The following is a 19514-nucleotide window of genomic DNA, read 5'->3' on the forward strand; positions in this document are numbered from 1 at the left end:
TTTCTCTCCCATTTATCATACAACATCATAATGCTGTATAAACTACATCCACAAAGCACAAGTCATTTATCATTTCCAGTGTTCTGTCTTTATCTTTTCTTTCTTTCTTTTTTAAAGATTTATTAATTGGTGTGCCTGGTGGGGCTCAGTTGGTTAAGCATCCCAGCTTGAATTTTGCCCCTCCTGCCACTGGGTCTCACAAGTTCTCAGTCTCTCTCTAAAGTCAATAAATCCTGCTGGAAGTGGAGGAGGGGCAGAGGGAGAGAGAGAATCTCAAGCAGACTCCCCGCTGAGCTTAGAACCTGACCTGGGGCTCAATCCTGTGACCCGTGAGATCATGACCTGAATCTAAATCAAGAGTCAGATGCTCAACCAACTGAGCCACCCCAGCGCCCCTCTTTTGTCATTTTTCTTTTTAAGTAACTCACTTTTATTTCTCCAATGCAGGTAACCTGCTTACCATATAAACAACTCTCTTGAATTAATATTTCAGTGGTTTGATAGGATTAAGTTATTAACTTAAAGCAACTGGCATAAACAGGTTTGGTAAGAAACCGCTACTTTGCAGGAAGCATACAGCACCACAGATGCGAGCAGAATGGCTTAGTCATATCAGCCTGCCAGCCTGGGCAGCAGGTTCCACAGATGAAATGGGCAGCCGTCTTTCAGACTGGCACACTGGGTAAGCCGGTTGGCTTCAGAGGGCTGTACTGTAGTATGACTTAGAATTCCGGCCTACATTTTTTTTTTTAAAGATTTTATTTATTTATTTGACAGAGAGAGATCACAAGTAGGCAGAGAGGCAGGCAGAGAGAGAGAGAGGAGGAAGCAGGCTCCCTGCTGAGCAGAGAGCCCGATGCGGGACTCGATCCCAGGACCCCGAGATCATGACCTGAGCCGAAGGCAGCGGCTTAACCCACTGAGCCACCCAGGCGCCCCCGGCCTACATTTTTATTTCGCATTTTGGGATGTTTCCATTTTGTTCTCACTGGAGTGTATCCTGGCACAACTTTCTCTGCTTAGATGATCCTGGAAATTCCTATCCACATGTGTGTCCTGATGGGAGCTGAAGGATGATGGAGAGCAGGAAGGATGTGGAAGAGATTGGTCTGGATAGAGCAGCAGGGGTCCCACACAAGCATTAGGGGAAGTTTGTGTCGAATTCTAAGGGGATTGGGAAGCCACTGGAGTATTTTGATTAGTGAAGGGAGAGACATGGTGGCAAGAGTTAGGAGGGTGTTATCTAGGCAAGAGATTGTGAAATCCTGGACCAAAGAGAGTGGTGAGAAATGAGGACTTAGGGAAATTAAGGATGCTTCTGTCCCCGTGGTTCTGTTTCCTTGCTGCTGCCAGTGATCCGTTGTTCTGACATGGGTGATTGTCAGGGGTCTGGAGGTAACTGCTGGTATCTAACTTGTGGTCTGGGTCCAGAGAACACAGACTCCATTTGGTCACAATCCAAGTCGGATTTGGAACTCAGGCCTGCGCAGGTGGCTTTGTGGGTGGGGCAAACAAGGACTGGAAATACATTGTGCCTCGGGGGTTCACGGGCCACCCCTCCTTCTCATTTGCTGGTTGTTCTCAGGGCTCTCACCGCTAAAGGGATGGCGTATCCTGGTCCCTGTCTACAAACGTACTCTTTGTGGACTCAGTGTCTCCTTGACTGGAGATGGAAGACTCCTGAAGTTGCATCTCCAGCCTCTCCTATCCACATTGCTTAGTCAACATCTCAAAATTGACATATCACAGAAGAAGGGATTTCCACCTGCCCCCAGAGTCAGCTCCCTGATAGCCTGTAATAGGCAAACACCTTGGCCTCATCCTTCCTTCCTCTTTCTCTCGCTCTCTACACAAGTCCTTTGGGCTCCCTCTTGAATTGTGCAAATGATCACCTCTACTGTGGCCACCCTGCCTGCCGTCCATCCCGTCTTATGCCTCCTGTCTGGATTATTGGCACAGTCTTCTCTCTGCCCTTCTTTCATTCCTCCCCTTCCATCTGATTTTCAACATCGCAGCCAGGGGAATCCTTTAGAAAAGATGTAAGTATTTCAAAGATTATTTTTCAGTAGGCAACGTTTGCATATGGAGAAAATTCCAAATAGTCCAAGAGAGTAAATGGAGTTCCTTTCCATGCTGGTGACCCCATTCCCTCAGTCTGCTGCCTTCTCTCCTCAGAGGCAACTGTGGGTCCCACCTGTTTCCGTAGACTTGCAGAGATACTGTGTGCATGTTTCTGTGCATTCTGTGAACGATCTGTTTAAGAACAAGTGAGTCTATCCCACTCCCTTGTTGAAAACCTTCCGAAGGTTCTCCAGCAAAGAGATTAAAATTCAAATTCCAACCTAAGGCCATAGGACTCTGCTTATGGGCCCTGCCTGGCACCTCCCCATATCTACCACTCTCCTCTACCCTCAATCCACTTCAGCCATGCTCACTTCCTTTACTCTCTTTCCACTCTCAGGATTTGTGCCCTTGCTCTTCCCTCATCGTAGGACTCTTCCAGCCCAAATAGAATCACAGGCTGCCTAAAGGTCACTTCCTTGACTCCTCATGGCCACCATGCCCTCCTCCTATGTATTTGCACTATTTGTAACACTTATCCCAAAGTGTGATTATTATTTGTCTTCTCCAGTGGATCTTGGGCTCCTTGAGGGACCCAGTCTCTTTTGGTCATCACAGTATACTCACTGCCCACAGAGAATGGAAATAATAGTACTAATAATGATTTTTAGAAGTTTTTATTTTAATCACCCGGTGTTTATCACAATGACTTTTTTGTTGTTGTTGTTGTTTAAAGAAAAAGTCAGGGGCGCCTGGGTGGCTTAGTGGGTTGGGCCTCTGCCTTCAGCTCAGGTCATGATCTTGGGGTCTTGGGATGGAGGACCTGGGATCAAGGGTCCTGGGAATCTCTGCTCTGCGGGGAGCCTGCTTCCCCCGCCCCCCCCCCGCCTGCCTCCCTGCATACTTGTGACCTCTGTCTGTTAAAATATTTAAAAGAAAAGAAAAGAAAAAGTTAACATTTAACGGGCGCCTGGGAGGCTCAGTCGTTAAGCGTCTGGCTTGGACTCAGGTCCTGAATCCAGGGTCCTGGGATCGAGCCCCACATCGGGCTCCCTGCTTAGTGGGAAGCCTGCTTCTCCCTCTCCCGCTCCTCCTGCTTGTGTTCCCTCTCTCGTTGTGTCTCTCTAACAAAGTCTTTAAATAGAAAAGAATAAGTTAACATTTAAGTCGTTACCATGCTGAGTACCAATCCTACTACTTTAACTCATTTAATCCTCATAACCACTTCACGGTTACGCACTGTCCACGATTCAAACAAGCAAATTTAAGCAAGCAAGAAATGTTATACAACTTCTAGTAAGTGAATACGCAGGCATGCAACAGTTGAGTGAATGAGTAAATCAATGAACGGCCTCAAGAAGCCGGCGTCAGGAAGCGGGAGGAGGTACCTTGGGCGGCGGGCGGGGCCTGGGGTACAGGCGCCAACGGGCACACAGCAATGACTGGCGGCTGCCTCGGGATGCCTGGCCCCGCCCATGCCGCGCAAGGGCCGCTGGGATTTGTGGTCTCCGGTCCACCTAGCCACGTCACGGCGTCCAAACACTAAGTCCTCCTCTGGTGCAAGGTACGATCTGTATCCCCAAACTTCTAGGTAGGCTCCTTTACTCCCAGACCCCTATTCCTTATTCCTCCTCTTTCTGAGGTCCGTTGGTGTAGTCTCCCGGCTCCGCGGGTCCCGCTCTCAAGGTAGGGTCTCTCGGTGTTCTGTCTTCCCAGCCCGTAGCCAACTTGGTATCGTCTTCTACGTTCACCAATCCCCCGCACCCTTCGGTATGGCCTCTCCCGCCACACCCCCCTGAAGCTGCTGCGCGCACGTCCCCTCAGTTCCTCCCCCTGTAGCTCGAGCCGCCCAGAGTATCTTCCAATGGCCGTGTTCCCCGCCCCACACACCCTCTCCGTTTCCTGAGGCTCCCCCGGCCCTGTTTTGGTACAGCCCGGCCACGCCCCCTCGCGGACGCTCTTGGTACGCGCCGCGCTCCCCCGCTCGCCGCAGTGGTTTGGCCGCGGCGACCCCTCTTCGGCGGCGCGTCCCCTGCGCTTGGTACAGCCCTGCCCGTCTCCCCCGAAGCCGCGCGCCCGCGCCCCTCAGTCGGTGGAGCCTGCAGCCCCCTGTGTGGCCCGTGGCAACCCCCAGCCCACTCGGCCCGTGCCCGCCATGGTCCGTCCGCGCCGCGCTCCGCACCGCTCCGGCGCTGGGGGCCCCCTCGGGGGTCGCGGTCGCCCCCCGCGGCCCCTCACAGTGCGCGCCGCCCGCTCGCGCTCCTGGCCGGCCAGCCCTCGCGGCCCGCAGCCGCCGCGGATCCGGGCCCGCTCGGCCCCTCCCATGGTGAGCCCCCCGCCTTTTTTCCAGAGCCTTCCACGGCCCCGCCCCCGCCGGCCCCTCCCCCGGGCTCGGGTCTTTGTCCGCGGCCCCCTCCTTTCTGGGGTCTCCGGGTGGCCCTAGGGGTGGTCCCGAGTGGGATCGGGTTCCCCCGTGGAACCCCCCCGGGTGGTACGCGCCGGGCTCTCCCCTTTGTTGCGCGTTTGGGCTGGGGTGGCGGGGGTGGGGTACGGGGGCGGGGAGGGCTCAAATTACTGCTGACTCCGCGTCCCGATTTAAACGCAGGGTGGGGGGCGGGCGAGCGGCGTGCACGCTTGTTTTTCTAATTGGAAAGTTGGGTCTCTCTTCGGGCAGGAAATCTGGAAATGGTGGGGGGTCTGAGGGCCCGCGGCGAGAGGGGTCCGCGTCTTAAACTCGCGTGCTCAGGTGTTGCACTTGGGGGTGTTCATCTCCGGGCCCGCGCGGGTCCGCACGGAGCCCGTGGCGTTGTGCGCCCAGGATTTGCACGCCCGCCCAGATAAGGGATGCCCTTACGGAGTGCAGCAAGCCCCAACATAAATATCTGGCTTTGCAAGTACATTAACTACACACGCTTCCCCAGACCCAAATTACGTACGCAAAAATGTTCAGGCGTACTTGGAATAATAGTAAAACTGCACATCCTGGCGTTTCACGCTCGCCCAGATGTGCGTTTTGCCCTAGACTGGCTCTGGAGTTCGCTGCTTCCCTCCACTGCCCCGTCGTTGTGCATGACAGGTCGCTGTGGCGGCCCCACACGAGCCTTAAAGAGGCTTCCTGGGATCTTTAATGTAGATATCAAGTCTCTGAACACCTCCCACAACTTACACATATCCCTCCCCTTCACTGGCTCGCCCCCCAGTTCAGCAGTCTCATTTAGTTGTCAGGAGCGTTTCTGGGCTCTTGAAATGTGCATGGTAAGGCTTTGGATCTCCGGAGTAGGAAACAGGCTTCCCTGTAAACAATTTACATATCAGAGGCAAAGGCAAATTTTGCACACACTTGCCCAGCTGGGAGAGTTGCTCTGGGATTGCAGTTAAGCCTAGCCCCTTACTGTCCTCCACTTTGATGGGCTCCCCTGCTTGTTGCAAGTAGACCTGAGCTGCGGGGTCAGCTCACCCAGACAAAGCCGACTTTAAACACTTGCGCCTGCAGTTTACTCGGCCCTGGGTCCTTGAGCGCATTCGCCAGGATCCGCAAAGGCCTTTCGGCTCTGTGCTCTGAGCAGCTGTTGTTAGACTCTCTCTACCCCACCTGTGGCACCTGCAAACCCAGGGCTTCAGCACCTGTCCTGCATCTCAGACGCCACCCGGCCCGGGACACACACCAGCACGTTCCTACAGCGGGATGCTCTCTGGTTTTCTTCCTGGCTTGATACCCCTGCCCAAATTCCTGTATCACCTGCCCGGATCAAGGACATGCTGGCTCAGGTTTTTCTGTTTACTTTTGAAGCCTCCATGAAATACTTTTCCTGCCTGTCTTTCTGGGACTGGAGACATCTGTGTGCTTTGTAGGAAATGCGGAGGGTGTCCATCAGTAGTACCATGAAAAGTAACAATTGTTACTTCTTTTGCTGCTTGGAGGCATTTATGAGGGAGGTTTTCGGGGCTTGCTTGCTGCCAGCCTGTTCCAGAGCCTTCCCTTGTTTGCTTTGAGATGTTTTTAGTTTACAAAAAAAAAAAAAAAAAGATAGCTGGTAGAGTGCCCTGGGAAGAGTAGAATGTGGAGCTTTCTTTGGCTTTATTGCTGGAACGTTCTTCTGGTGTTCGGCAAATGCTCGGCAAATTCGGAGATGTTTGAGACCCTCCAGGTGGTGGTACACTGCCTCTTCCAGAAGTGTCCCCACCTCCCTGGATGGCTCTGTGTGCTTTATCTTCTCCCCACTGAGGTCAGCCTGGTGTGGTTGCAGCATGGAGTCTGCAGGGCAGGAGAGCCTGTGACCCCCTGAAAGGCTTGGCGGGAGCTAGAGGGGGAGGGTCCGGACTTGGCTTGAGGGCCACGCAGAGCTTTGGGAGAATTTTGAGCGGGGGAGGGGGTTGCGTCTTGGCAAACCAGTGCGCCAGGCAGCTAGCCGCGGTGCGGGCTGGCCTGTGCGTGGTGGGGACTCTGAGGAGGCCTTGGGCCCCCAGAGCGTTGTTCTCTGAATTGGATCGGGACAGAGGGACTAAGAATTGGCTTAGGCCAGGGGCTCGAGTGGATGGCATCTCCTGAAGGGGGTGGGAGGGCGTTCAAGGCCGAGTGCACAGCTGGAGCGAAGTCTGGAGGAGGAAGCAGACCAGTGTGGAGGTGCCAAGGAGGGTCTTGGGGGCTCGGGTTCTGGAGTAGCGTTAGGAAAAGCACGTGGAGGTCAGCTGCTTGGGGTCTTGATCCCTGGGAACGGGGTTTGGATGTGGTTCTGGGAGTTGCCAAGCAGGGGATTTGGATCTGAACGTTGCGAGGTATGTTGGTGGGGGATAGCCTGCCTCTATGGGTCCCTCAGCCTCAGTTTCCTTGCTCCCCTGTGCTGCAGCAAGGTGCTCGGGTGTTCGGCGCCTTGGGTCCCATTGGGCCCTCCTCGCCTGGTCTCGCCCTTGGGGGCCTGGCCGTAGGTGAGCACCGGCTCAGCAACAAGCTGCTGGCCTGGAGCGGCGTCCTCGAGTGGCAGGAGGTGAGCTGTGGCGGGTCTCCTGTGAGTCCCCGCAGGGGCTGAGGGCTGGCCTCTGTGGGTGGGGCAGGCTGGGGCATCTGGGTCGTGTCCAGTGACCCCTCCTGCTCCCACGACAGAAGCGCCGACCCTACTCCGACTCCACCGCGAAACTGAAGCGGGCCCTCCCTTGCCAGGCCTACGTGAACCAGGGCGAGAACCTGTGAGTAGAGGCAGGCGTGCGGGTGTCAGGGTGGGGGCGGCAGGCAGGCGGCTGGGGTGGGGGCTCCCCTGACTCTCTGCCCCCCGCAGGGAGACTGACCAGTGGCCCCAGAAGCTGATCATGCAGCTCATCCCGCAGCAGCTGCTGGTAAGACCTGACTCCGGTCCCCTGCAGCCCCCCCCCCCCCGGCAACCCCCTGCTCCCCCCACCCCCTGCAGTGACCCAGAGGTCCCCTTGTTGCCCACAGACCACCCTGGGCCCCCTGTTCCGCAACTCCCAGCTGGCGCAGTTCCACTTCACCAACAGAGACTGCGACTCCCTCAAGGGGCTTTGCCGTGTGATGGGCAATGGCTTCGTGAGTAGGGGGTTGGGGCCCCTCCTGAGTGCGTGAGGACCTGGCACAGCGGGAGGCAGGGGCCTGGGGGGCACGCTCTCTCCATGGCATCTCGTCCCTCTGGAAGTGGGGGGGTCTCAGAGCAGCATCTGCGGGACCACCCTGGCTGGGGCAGCGGTAGGGGGCAGAATGTTCTGTGCGGAGGCTCCTTCCTCCTCTGGCAAACAGGGCTAGTGCCTGGGTTCCTTCTGTGGGGCTGTTATGAGGAGTAAGTCTGTGCATAGTGCTTGGGGCAGTGATTTGCGTGGGTGGCAAGGGCCCGCTGGCCATGAGCCGGGGAGACCATGGTGCTGGGCCATCAGGAAGTCAATCTCAGTCTGGTCTCTGCAGGCCCTGTGGTCTGGGCCTCATCTCATCTGCCCCTGGTTTCGGCAGAGTGGTTCAGTTGTGGAAGGGGACAGGTGCCAGTACGGGATACATGCAAGGAGAGTAGGTTGCCCAGGACACCATGGGGCTGAGCTCTGGGGTCCCCTCCAGTCCCTGGTCCCTTTTGGGACCAGCACCTCTCCAGCCCCCTCCTGTCTTCAGGTCCTGTCATGACCCTCTGTGTCCAGGCAGTTCCTGTTCCGTCAGGGGCTGGACAGACTGGTTCGGTGTTGACTCTTGGGGAAGAGACTGGTCCCCTTAATTCACCACCTTTGCAGAGGGCCTGCTCTGTGCGTGGCCAGCAAGGCCCTCAGGCTGTAGGGAAGGCCATTGACTGCACACCTCCCGTGCCCCCGGCCTCCCATGCCTGGTCCTACTAGTAGTTCTGGGAGGACCCACTGCACACAGGTCCAGAAGGTGTGGAGGACAAGTTCCCTGAGCAGGTGGCCCCTACGCAACAAGAGACGGCCGGACAGCCTGGGGAATTCTCTGAAGTGCATGCCCCTTCGGTCCTGACAGCCGCCACCGAGGGCTCTGTCGGACTCCTGGTTTCCCAAGTCCCACCGAGGAGGCACTAGGATCTCATGTGACAAATGTTTATGTGGCGTGGACTGTGGAGGCTACTGTGAGGCCATTTTACAGATGGGAAAACTGAGGTCCAGGAACATGAGGTGATTGGCGTCAGGTGACAAAGCTGGGAACAAGCAGAGCTGGGTTTGTGCTTAGGGCCTTTTTGGAGGCTGTTCTGGCCCTGCTGGCAAAGGCGGGTCCTGCTCTAAGGGATGGGACTGGCATTAAGAGGGGGACTTGAGTGGGAGATGGAGCCCCAACCCCAGATTCATCAGGTGGGGGAGACACCGAAGCACACGCTCGGAGGGGCATCTGGCCCCTTGGGCTGCCCCAGGGCCCCTGATCGCCTGCTCCCCTCCCCCAGGCGGGGTGTATGCTCTTCCCCCACATCTCCCCCTGCGAGGTGCGCGTGCTTATGCTGCTCTACTCGTCCAAGAAGAAGATCTTCATGGGCCTCATCCCCTACGACCAGAGCGGCTTTGTCAACGCCATCCGGCAGGTCATCACCACGCGCAAACAGGTGTGCCGTGGCGCCCAGGCCAGCCCTCAGGTCCCCAGGCAGCGAGCGGGTTGGTGAGGCTGGGTCGGTGAGGCCTCGAGAGCATGGGGCCTGATGGGGGCAGCTCCTGCCAGGAGGGACACCCGCATGGAGCGGGGCACGGACAGGGACGTGCCTAGGCAGGCTAGCGGGGAGTGCTGCATGTGGCTGGAAGGCTCTGGAGGGTGATGTGTGTCCTGGCTCATCCCTTACAAGTTGCTTGTGAATCATATCTGTCTTGCTCGTTGTGTTCCGGCTGTGCAGCAAATTATAGGGCTGTTTAGTTCTTAGAGGCCGACCCTGTGGGCTTGGTACCCCAGGTTGAGCATCAGAGACTGGTTCCAGGGCGTTCAGGAGTTGTGGGAGGTCTGTGAGCAGGCGGATGGCAGGGCCAGCACTGGGGAGTCCTGTGGGGCTGCCAACAGCCTGGAGGCTGAGGAGCCAGGAAGGAAGCTGGAGCGAGGCTCATGGACGGCTGGGAGGCTGCCCAGAGGCCTCCTCTGGGGCGCTTCTGGTTACCAGGCCCCCTTTTCTGCTTCCACAGGCCGTGGGCCCTGGCGGTGTCGCGGGTCCGGTTCAGATCGTCAACAATAAGTTCCTGGCATGGAGCGGTGTCATGGAGTGGCAGGAGGTGAGTCTGGGGTGGGGGGGTCCTGGGTGACCTCGAGACCAGTGTGTCCTTCCTGACTGGGGTGCCTCCCCACTCCTGATGTCACCCTCTTCCTCTCCCCAAAAGCCCAGGCCTGAGCCCAACAGTCGGTCCAAGAGGTGGCTGCCCTCGCACGTCTACGTGAACCAAGGGGAGATCCTGTGAGTGGGGGGCAGGGGGGGCTGGGAGGCCAAGGCAGGGTCCTGGTGAGACCCAGCTTCCTGACCCTCATCCTCTTGGGGCCCCCCACAGGAGGACCGAGCAGTGGCCGAGGAAGTTGTACATGCAGCTCATCCCGCAGCAGCTACTGGTGAGTATGAAGCAGGGGTCCTCAGGCTGGCCACGGTCCTTCCCCAGGGAGGGGACCCTGGGGTTGCCAGACAGAGAACATTCCAAAGTGCAAGTGCACGGAGGCTGGCCACTGTGATGAGCACAGGCAGATGGATGCAGATAGTGGCTGGGGTTGGGGGTCCACATAGGACCCATCTGAGGTTGTAAGTCAATGACGCCACAGTGTGTGGACCGCACAGAGGCAGGGCCTCCGGGTCACGGAGCTGCCCTGGCTGGCCCGCAGACCACCCTGGTGCCGCTGTTCCGGAACTCGCGCCTGGTGCAGTTCCACTTCACGAAGGACCTGGAGACGCTGAAGAGCCTGTGTCGGATCATGGACAATGGCTTCGTGAGTGTGGCGCAGGGCTGCGGGGCCAGGAGATGAGCGACAGGGATCGTTTCTCCACACCAGCTGGGGGGGGCGTCATGGTGGCCCTGGTGGCCGTAGGCTGGCCTTGTGTCTGGACGCGTGCTGGCTCCTAGTCCGTGGACTTCCCTGGGGCTCTGCGGTCCTGACCCTACTTTACAGATGGGGAAACTGAGGCCCAGAGGCAGGCCCCGGGTTCATTCAGAGCATGGAAGGGCAATACCACGGAGCGCAGACCCAGTACTCCCAGGTTCCTGCTCTCCCTGGGGATAGGGAGCCACTGTCCTGTAGGTTTATTAGCGAAAACTCGAGGCTCCCCCAGGCCCCTTGCCAGGCAGGGAGGTCTGTCTACTTCCAGCCGGGGCCCTCAGAGCACTGGGTTCTCTGCCAGTGGGCCTTGGCCTCACTTTCTCCAGCAGCGAGGGGAGGCAGGTATCCTCCAGGGCTAAGGAAAGTGCAGCGGTCACTGCATTCTTATGGGTGTTGCTGCACCTGGCCAGCGTCTGTCCCATAGCTGAACGGATCGCCGCTGGACAAGGGTCTCTGCCAGCCAGCTGTGGGTTTCTTCCACATTCAAGAGTTTGCCTTCTTTTGTCCCTCATGCTCTGCTGCGGGCTCCAGTCGGTGCACTCAGGAAGGGCTTCCACCGGCCACCGCTGCCGCAGCTGTCCCCCGAAGGGGCGCCAGGGGCCTGTGAACCCTCTGGCTCCGTTTGATCACCTGCGAGGTGGGGGTGGGGACCCCGGGCCAGGAGGAGCAGGGGTCGGTGTAACAGCTGGAGCCCTTGGTCCACTCCCTAAGCTGGCAATGCAGTGGCCATGGTTGGCTGTGTCCCTGCCTGTGGAGGGCTCACGGGGCTTTGGCCACTCTGGGGCTGCATGTGGGGGACTGTAGGGTTGGGCTTTGGGGGGCTGGCAGGGCCTGTGCATCTCACGTGGTGGCTGTCCGTCAAGGTCAAGGCCACCCTATGCGCTTGCTGCCAGTGGGGTGCTTGACCATGGGCACTGCCAACTTCAGGGCCCCTTGATGCAGAGTCTGTGAGTCCCCGAGTGGGAGTGACACCAGGGCTGTGAGAATAGCCGTCAGGATGCTTTGGCACAAGGTGGCCTGTGTGGGTGGGAGTGTCCGTGCCTGGCCAGACGCCCATACCCTGCTGCGCCCCCCAGGCCGGCTGCGTGCACTTCTCCTACAAGGCGTCGTGCGAGGTGCGCGTGCTCATGCTGCTGTACTCGTCGGAGAAAAAGATCTTCATCGGCCTCATCCCCCACGACCAGAGCAACTTCGTCAACGGCATCCGGCGCGTCATCGCCAACCAGCAGCAGGTCCTGCAGCGGAACCTGGAGCAGGAGCAGCAGCAGCGCGGGGTGAGGCCAGGCTCCCTGCCCCCCAGCCCCCCACCTCCCCTGCCCCCCAGCACCGTCCCTGCTGCTGACACTGCCTCCCTCCCTGCAGATGGGGGGGTAGTGGCCACCCCCAGGCTGGGCCCCTCCAGGAGTCACAGACGAGGCCCCTGCTGAAACTGGTGAGTGGCACTCAGCTCTGGGGGGGTGTAGAGGGTGGAGTGGAGTGGAGTTTAGGAAGCCAGAGTGGGGCCCTCCCTGGCCTTGAGACCAGAGAGGCAGGTTCAATCCCGCTGGTCCCAGGATGTGATGGAGCTGCAGTTTCACAGCCATAAGCCGTGGGGGTGCCCGGGCCAGCCCCTCCCACGCTCCTCCTGCCCGCAGGTCAGATGTCTCTGAGCAGGGGCCCCTGGGGATGGCAGCTGCCCAGCGAGATGGAGGACCGCGGCTGGAGAGGTCTCCAAGGACGGTCCCCACCCCTGTACGTGTCCCCAATAAAGTCTTTTAAAAGCCCACTGGCTACTAGGCTCTGTGTCCAGATGCCTTGGGAGTTGGGTGGGGGGTCAAGCCCAGCCCATCCCCAGGTTTGAGTCTTTCAGTTGCGGGGGACTGGGAATGTGCGTTTCTCACGGATTTCCGAGGGAGGCCACCTCTGACATCAGTCACCCGAGCCAGGATGGAACCGCGTACTTCATGGAGCTGCCCTCAGTGGCTGGTCAGTCCCTGGTGAGCCGTGGCCAGTGGCCTGTCCTCCCTGGAGCTGGCAGGCCATGTTTTGGGACCTGGTCTGCTTGCCTCTGCCCCTGTGGATCCACCAGGTTGCACCTGGCTGGCAGCACACACAGGCTGGGGCCCAGACAGTAGCAGGACCCCGTTTCCCCCCCACTCCCTAGGTCCAGGCCACCCCCCTGAGGTCAAGTCCAGGATACAGTTTCTCACCAAACGGGGGTCCAGCACTTGTCTTCAGGGTCCCATCGCTTGAGCCTCAGCTGGCTCTGTATCTGGACAGCCGCAGGCAGGGAAGAGCTCCCTCCACCCCCTTGGGGGTTCCCCAGTCTAGGATGCCCACAACCGTGGGTCTGAGAAGCCTACCCTCTGTGGGGAGGCCAGCAGCCTAGTGCTCCCAGCCCTGCCTGTCCTGAGCAGACCACCCTCCTCCCCAGCACAGTGCTACTCAAGTGTAAAGAAAAACAGGATTTATTGGGGGTGAGGTGGAGGGTAGGGGAAGGGGCAAGGACTTGGTGGGGAGCGCTCAGCCCTCTGAGAACTGGGTATACAGGCGCTCCAGCGTGGGCTCCACATTCAGCCGGAATGGGATCTCCAGGATTGCGGAGAATCCTTCTGCCAGGGTCGGAGCCTCGAACTGCTTTCTGGCGCCAGGGGGTGCAAGGGGGGGGGGTGAGACCCGGCCCAGCGCCCTGATGCCCCCCCCCCTGCACCCACCTCCTGGGGCCTCCCTGCAGGGAGGCTGCTTACCTGTAGCCATACATGACCACGTCTGACACGGGGGCATGGGAGGAGCCCGTCATCTCTCGGAACTACGGGAGGCAGAGGAGCGGGGGTCACAGGGGCGGCCTGGGAACTGTGGGGATGGAGGGGAACGTGACAGCAGGGGCGCAGTCCGGCTCACCCGGTTGTTGTGGCGAGCCTGCTCCAGGGTGGCCGTGAAGAGGAAGCAGCGGCAGGGGACCCCCGCATCTTGGGCACACTTAATGTACCTGTTGGGGCCGGAAAGGTGGCAGGCTGGTCAGGGGCCCTGACCACCCCTCCCCCTACCCAGAGGCCACCCTGGGACCCCCTGTACCTGGCCCGGCTCGGAGGGTCTGGGTTGGTGTTGTCAATCACGACCCGTTTCCTTTGCTTTAGAGCGTTCTCACACATGGTCACACAGCGCTGCCACGAGCCCAGTGTGTCCTAGGGTACAAGAGGCAACCCTAAGTGGGGGGGCAGGGATATAGCAGGACAAGGGTGTGGGGAGACCTTGCAGGAGGGAGGACGGCAGAGGTACAGGGGAAGCAGGGAGCTGGTGAGGAGCCCACAGTCGGCGGGGGGCAGGCAGGGGTGGAAGGACCTCGGGGCCCCTGCCCACAGCCTGGGGGTACAGTGGCTCACCCTGTTCACGTGGATGTAGCCCGCAGACACGAGGTGCTCCTGGAGGAAGGTGGACTTGCCAGCTGTGAAGCAGAGGCAGGGTCAGGGTCAGGGGGGGCCTGAGCACCCAGAGCCGGGCTGGGGCCTCTGCAGGTCAGGAGTCAGGGTGTCTCACCCCCAGGAAATCCCACGGCGACCACCACTTCGGGGTCGGAGCTCAAGAGGGAGCTGGACTCAGGGAGGTAGAGCGGCCCCGAGGGGGAGATGGTTCTCTGGGAGAGGTGGACACAATGAGTGTGACCCCCTCCTCATCTCCCGCACCCCCCACTCTTGTTCCTAGAGCCTCACCGGGTCAAAGGTGGGGAGCACAAAGCTGGCGATGGGCCAATTCAGAAAGAACTCCTCTGGTGTGGCGAAGGGCAGGCCAAGGTTGAGTGCAAACTGGGTGAGGATTGGGGATGGGGGCACAGACGTCAGACAAAGTGGGGACACACCTCCTGGCGAGAAGGGGACAGGGGCCTCACCAGACGGTCTGCGCAAGAGAAATCTTTCTTCTTCCGCCCAGGGGCCCAGTTTGCTGGGCGCCCAGCTGCATCTGAAAAACAGGAGACACACCCCCTTGTCACCAGCGACCTTGGGGACAGAAGTCCCTGGCCCTGGGGGATCCACACTCAACCCAGCCCTGGGTCCTTACCTCCCACGAAGACACTGTCCCTGATGGAGATGGGCATATCCTCATTGGCCTGGGAGGGACAAGTGAGAAGCCCGTGGGCATTGAGGACGCCACTCCCGTATCTGTTCCCCTAGAATACTAAAGGGTGCCCTGTGTCAGGACCCCACCCTCCTTCACTGCCACCACCTGGATCCTGGACTGTTCATCCAGGCGGCTGGGCTCTGGGCTTCCACCCTCACCCATCTGTTCCTTACTCAGCCACCAGAGGGTGCCAGTTCCTATTTCCTGAGCTTCCTTCCCTCCCAACCCTCCTGAGCACCCTTTGCTCCTGTGCTGGTAAAAGGGAAGCCCTTTACCTGAGGCCCCCCTCAGTCTCTTACCTGCCAGCTCTCTGACCTCACGCCCCAGCCTCATCCCAGACCTCATGGTCCCGGAACAGAACACACTAGTCACAGCCCTGCTTCAGGACCTTTATACTCGCAGCTACTCCGGACCTAAACCGCTCTTCCTAGCTACCCACGTGGCTTCCTCCCTCCCCAGCTGCAGACCTCCGGGGGCACCTGGGAAAGGCATGACCTGCCCACCGTAGGTAAACCCTGACATCCCTTGCTTCACCCCTCCTGCTAGCTCACACACCGGTCTGTGCATCCACAGCCTGCACCCTTACGGGTACGCGAGCACCCAGCACATCTGTCCTGTACACTGACCTTCAGCTCAAAAACCTGTCGCGCTTCAGAACAAATGCACACACAGAAGAACGCATGAACGTGTGATCTGCTGCCCACCCACTCGGATCTTCAGGGTTCAGGAGCCCTGCCCTCATATACCCACTTGGGGACAGGAGGAAAAGAGGAGGCAAGGACCAGGGAAGGAGATGGGAGGGAGAGAAGGGAAGAGGCCAAACACCAGAGACATGCAGGGGGAGCCTGGGCTGAGTTAGGGAAGAGGGGAGCCAGGGGGAGGCCACCGCTCACCTGCTCCTGCAGATGGTCCCACATGCCAACCACCGGCTTCCGGTACAAGCCGGCGTGCGTGGCCACCAGCACCTGTGGGCAGAAATCAGACACCATCCCGGGCTCATTCCTGTAATCCTTCGAGGGCATGTGGGTGCCAGGGATGCTGCCCCGATCCTCACCAACCCAGAGAGCTCCCGGTGCCCGGGAACCTACCATTTATACGGGGTTTCTGTTAGCAGAACCACCCAGGGCCTCTGGTTGCTCCCAGGGTCCCCAACCCTCCCCCTCCCCTGGATTTTGTACCTTCTCCCTGGGTCTCTGTTTCTTCCTCTCTGCCCCTCCCTCTAGGTCCCCATCCCCCCACCTCCATGGCCCTCATACTCCTCTGCAGCCACACCTGAAAGGGGAGCCCCAGTTTCTCCACCACGGCTTCCACTTTAGCCTTGAACTCCTCTGCCGGCAGCTTCCCACGCCCAATGGCCATCTGGTTGGTGAAGATCACCAGCTGGGGAGCACAGCAATGTCACTTGGTGCCCTCCTCACCAGGGCCCCGGCCTGCCCTGTGATCCGGTCACCGCACACAGAAGCACACACACCTTGTAGCCCTCGGCATCCAGTTCCCGGAGCTTCCGCGGAATCTCGAGATACAAGATCCTAGAGCGGATGGGAAAGCAGAAGGGTGACCTGGAGCCCCATGGGGTGGGGAGGGGGGTGTCAGCCTCACTCTCACTGCCCACCTTGTTCTGCCTCTTCTCACCTCCAGTCACTGGGGCCAGTGGGAAAGACCTTCCCAGAGCGTGTGGTGATGAGGGTCCCGTCTAGATCAAAGCCGGCCACCTGACGTCAGCAAGAAAAAAGGAACATCAACCCTGTTATGCCTCCGATCACTGGACTCACAGGCTGCGTCATGTCACCCCTGCAAGGTAGAGACGTTACCACTCACCTGTCACCCAAGGGGAAACTGAGTCACAGAGCGCCGGCACATCTTACGGAAAGAAGATCCATGGCAAAGATGGGTCCCTGCCCCTCCCAGAGTGCACAGCCTGAGATCTACACTGTACCCTCTCCTACTCCTTCAAAGCCCCAGGGCTAGCAGTTTTAAAATGGGGTTCACGTCCTACCCACCCATCTCCTCTGGCCTCCACCTCAGAAGGCCGACTGGGAAAATAAAAACAGGAGTGAAATTGCTTAGGTGCTAACCCCGCGTCGAGGAGGCTCCACGAGCTTTTCACAGGCTCATCAGTTTACTGGTGAGACCAGTGGGGCTCGGAGCGGGTGGCCTGGGGCCCCATGAGCTCAAGGCTCTGCTAAAATGATAGGTGTTCCCTCCTGTGGTTTCAGTGGGTCAGGCAGGGGCTGACAGACATCCATTTCCCCAAGGCTTACAACATCCCCTGAATTTGTCATCAGGTTTGCTTCACAAAAAAGCAGAAGCTAAGAGAGGCTGAAGGACCGGGGCGGGGGTGGGGGTGGGGGGGTAGGGGGGTGGGGTGGGGACACTCTGTGTGGCTCCCTCAGCCTCACCTTGCCGCGGGGCTTCACCCCAGGTGCAGTAAACACCAGCAGCTTCTCGAACTTCTCCCAGCCCGGGGATGACTTTCGCATCCGCTTTTTCTGTGGCTCAACATCTTGTGCCACATCTGGAGCCACCGGAGGGGTGCGGGGCGGAGTGTCCTGCTGGGATTCAGGTGTGCGGGCCTCTTCCCAGCACAGGGTTAGCGGGTGGAGGCCGTTGACCAAATACAGTGTGTCCCCCAACCTCAGAGAGCCTTCTGACCCCGGAGCCAGCTCCTGGGTCCCAGCAGTTGAGGGGTTAATTCCCAGCTGCAGAGGGAGAGGGAGGAGCTGGGATTGACTGCATCCCAAACCATCAGCCCCTCTGATTCAAACCCCCACTTTAAGGACTACCTTTCCCTACCTGCCAATCAGACCGGTAAGCCCCGCCTTTCCACTGTACACCACCAATCAGGGATGAGTGAAAGTTACAGGTTCCAGTCTTACCACTTTATTTTTTTTAAAGATTTTATTTATTTAGTTGACAGATAAGAGATTACAAGCGGGCAGAGAGGCAGGCAGAGAGAGGGGAGGAAGCAGGCTCCCCGCTGAGCAGAGAGCCCGATGCAGGGCTCGATCCCAGGACTCTGAGATCATGACCTGAGCCGAAGGCAGCGGCTTAACCCACTGAGCCACCCAGGCGCCCCAAGTCTTATCCACTTTAAATGTGGATGGATACCCGCTGAAGCGGCAGCTTTACGTGATCGTCTCTACTCGCCACACCCGCTCCCCTCCAAACCAGGTCTTTCCAATGGGCCTGCTGAGTTGCCATTCCTCCCCAACGCCACCCCCAGACTTTGCCGAGGAACTGGTACCTGTTTCACTGCCACAGTCTTGGTCCCGGGGTCTGCGACCAGCTCCACTGAGGGTTGAGAGTGTGGAGTCAGAATGTGCATCCTTGTGCGAGTGCCTTCTCCACTACTGGGAGCATGGCCAGCTTCAGGCCATGCGATGGGGACGCTACATCCCACTCGGGAGGGAAAGCAGTTTATTTCCAAATGGGATCGGCTGTCTCCTTGACATGCAGTAATCAGAGGCCTCAGAATTGCCTGTGAGGCGGTTCTTGCCTAGGGGCAGGGCGGGCAGTTTTCTGTATAGAACTGGCTTCTCCTTGATGACGCTGTATGGCTAGGTGCAGGTCCTCGGCTTCTTCCATTACCCCCCACCCTGCTAAGCAACAAGTACTTTTAGGATGGGCTCTCTCCTTGGGAAGGGTCGTGACCTGACTCAAACCTTCACGGTGACCTGTGAGCATCCTCTGATAACTGTCTCGGGATTGGCTCTACCCCTCCCCCCTAAGGGCTCTGGCTAGTTCCAGATCAGGCACAGCATTTCTCTTTCTATGCTCCCCAAAGGGCACCTACCAACTTCAGGACTAGCTACACCGCGCAATCCAGCCCAGTGGCCAAGCAGCTCCCTTTTACTGGACTGGCTGTCCCCTTTTCCCCAAGACCGAGTTCCCGCGCCAGCAGCGGGCCACACCCCCCACAGCTCCGGCCCCGCCCACCTTGGTTTCTGGAGCACTTCCGGTCGGTAACCTGGGTCAAGGGTCCCCGGCCCAGGACAAGGACTTGTCTATCCGAGGGCAGGAAGATAGGGGGCGCGCCCCCAGGGGGACTCTCCAGCCACAGGCGGCCCTGGGCCTCCACCTCAGCCATCCCGGGCGCCAGCCTGAAGGGAAACAGGTAAACAGGTTTGAGTGGCAGGTCGCTCTCAAATTGCTACAGGAAGTCCCGCCTCCTCTCGCCCCCCGCCCCAGTCAGAAATTTCCCTTCTTCCGCTGAAGGATCAGGAAATCCCACCCTCTCGCCTGCCGCCGGCTCGCGCCGTTTCCCAGGCGACGACGCCCCTCTCAGTCCCGCTGCGAACCCGACCCTAACATTCCAGGGCAAAGGCCAAGAAGCTCGCGCGCACCCCTGACTCGGTCCCCCGCTCACCGTCCCGACCGGGGCTCACTTGCCACTTGCGACCAGGGAATTCCTGCCCGAGGCGCTCTGCCCGCAACTCCGCCGGCTGCTTTCTCTGTTCCTCGGCGGACGGAAATGACTCGCCCTCCGGAATTGGGCAGAGCCTTGGCTCCTCCCACGACAGAAGCCCCGCCCCACGACTGCGGCTTAGCGCTCTGACCTTCATCTCTCCTGCAGCAATGAGAGGCTCCGACCAGTAGGGGGTGTGGGTCCTCTGTTCACAGATTTTCCTCTTTACACCTTGAACTCCTAACATTCATTCCCTTAGTTACAGGGGACGAAACTTTTCCTCTTGAGGATGATTATCAGTCCCCCGACAGTAGCCCTGACCCTCAATACGGCGACTTTCTCATCTTTAAAGAGGGTATAGTTTCCACTTCATGGAGTTACTAGGATGATTAAAGGAGTTAGTAGATGTAAATAACTTTATACAAGTGTTTGGCTGGCAGCTCTCTCTTTAAGTCTTGTCTGTTG

General features: G+C 58.8%; 2 protein-coding genes across 9 annotated transcripts; one reads left to right on the plus strand and one right to left on the minus strand.

Moving 5' to 3' along the window:
• Positions 1–3801: 3801 nt before the first annotated feature.
• On the plus strand, positions 3802–12312 carry PTOV1 (PTOV1 extended AT-hook containing adaptor protein). 2 transcript variants are annotated; one of them, XM_032325265.1, is made up of 13 exons: positions 3807–4387; positions 6909–7046; positions 7163–7245; positions 7335–7392; positions 7493–7600; positions 8940–9095; positions 9658–9744; positions 9850–9923; positions 10015–10072; positions 10337–10441; positions 11626–11823; positions 11912–11981; positions 12184–12312. In XM_032325265.1, the coding sequence occupies exons 1-12, from the start codon at positions 4217–4219 to the stop codon at positions 11921–11923; spliced, it is 1248 nt and encodes a 415-aa protein (XP_032181156.1). In that variant the 5' UTR covers positions 3807–4216; the 3' UTR covers positions 11924–11981; positions 12184–12312. The 2 variants fall into 2 exon arrangements, with proteins under 2 accessions (XP_032181157.1, XP_032181156.1); XM_032325266.1 differs by lacking the exon at positions 8940–9095 and having other exon boundaries at positions 3802–4387.
• An 85-nt stretch (positions 12313–12397) lies between these two features.
• PNKP (polynucleotide kinase 3'-phosphatase) lies at positions 12398–19144 on the minus strand. 7 transcript variants are annotated; one of them, XR_004281370.1, is made up of 17 exons: positions 19011–19143; positions 18581–18744; positions 17889–17935; positions 17044–17343; positions 16277–16356; positions 16116–16173; positions 15917–16024; positions 15538–15609; positions 14585–14633; positions 14415–14485; positions 14239–14331; positions 14066–14162; positions 13912–13973; positions 13604–13713; positions 13276–13381; positions 12739–13169; positions 12398–12628 (listed from the first exon to the last, which is right to left on the minus strand). XR_004281370.1 is itself a non-coding variant. In XM_032325261.1 (17 exons), exons 2-17 carry the CDS (start codon positions 18729–18731, stop codon positions 13052–13054), a joined length of 1566 nt encoding a protein of 521 aa, XP_032181152.1. In that variant the 5' UTR covers positions 18732–18744; positions 19011–19140; the 3' UTR covers positions 12979–13051. The 7 variants fall into 7 exon arrangements, 6 of the variants coding, with proteins under 6 accessions (XP_032181149.1, XP_032181148.1, XP_032181150.1 ...); XM_032325261.1 differs by lacking the exon at positions 12398–12628 and adding an exon at positions 13430–13517 and having other exon boundaries at positions 12979–13169; positions 13276–13337; positions 19011–19140; XM_032325258.1 differs by having other exon boundaries at positions 12398–13169; positions 18988–19144.
• Positions 19145–19514: the final 370 nt, after the last annotated feature.

This window comes from Mustela erminea, chromosome 19 (assembly GCF_009829155.1).
Source record: "Mustela erminea isolate mMusErm1 chromosome 19, mMusErm1.Pri, whole genome shotgun sequence".
NCBI lineage: Eukaryota > Metazoa > Chordata > Mammalia > Carnivora > Mustelidae > Mustela > Mustela erminea.

What these genes read in the sequence shown, in the direction of transcription:
- PNKP (XM_032325258.1), bottom strand. Translation starts at nt 18,731, where the DNA reads ATGGCTGAGGTGGAGGCCCAGGGCCGCCTGTGGCTGGAGAGTCCCCCT. An exon ending in ACTGGCCCCAGTGACTGGAG is followed by an intron (nt 16,174 to 16,276) that starts GTGAGAAGAGGC and finishes CATCCGCTCTAG; the next exon opens with GATCTTGTATCTCGAGATTC. An exon ending in GGGACCATCTGCAGGAGCAG is followed by an intron (nt 14,634 to 15,537) that starts GTGAGCGGTGGC and finishes TGTCCCTCCCAG; the next exon opens with GCCAATGAGGATATGCCCAT.
- PTOV1 (XM_032325265.1), top strand. Translation starts at nt 4,217, where the DNA reads ATGGTCCGTCCGCGCCGCGCTCCGCACCGCTCCGGCGCTGGGGGCCCC. An exon ending in TCATCCCGCAGCAGCTGCTG is followed by an intron (nt 7,393 to 7,492) that starts GTAAGACCTGAC and finishes TGTTGCCCACAG; the next exon opens with ACCACCCTGGGCCCCCTGTT. An exon ending in GTGTCATGGAGTGGCAGGAG is followed by an intron (nt 9,745 to 9,849) that starts GTGAGTCTGGGG and finishes TCTCCCCAAAAG; the next exon opens with CCCAGGCCTGAGCCCAACAG.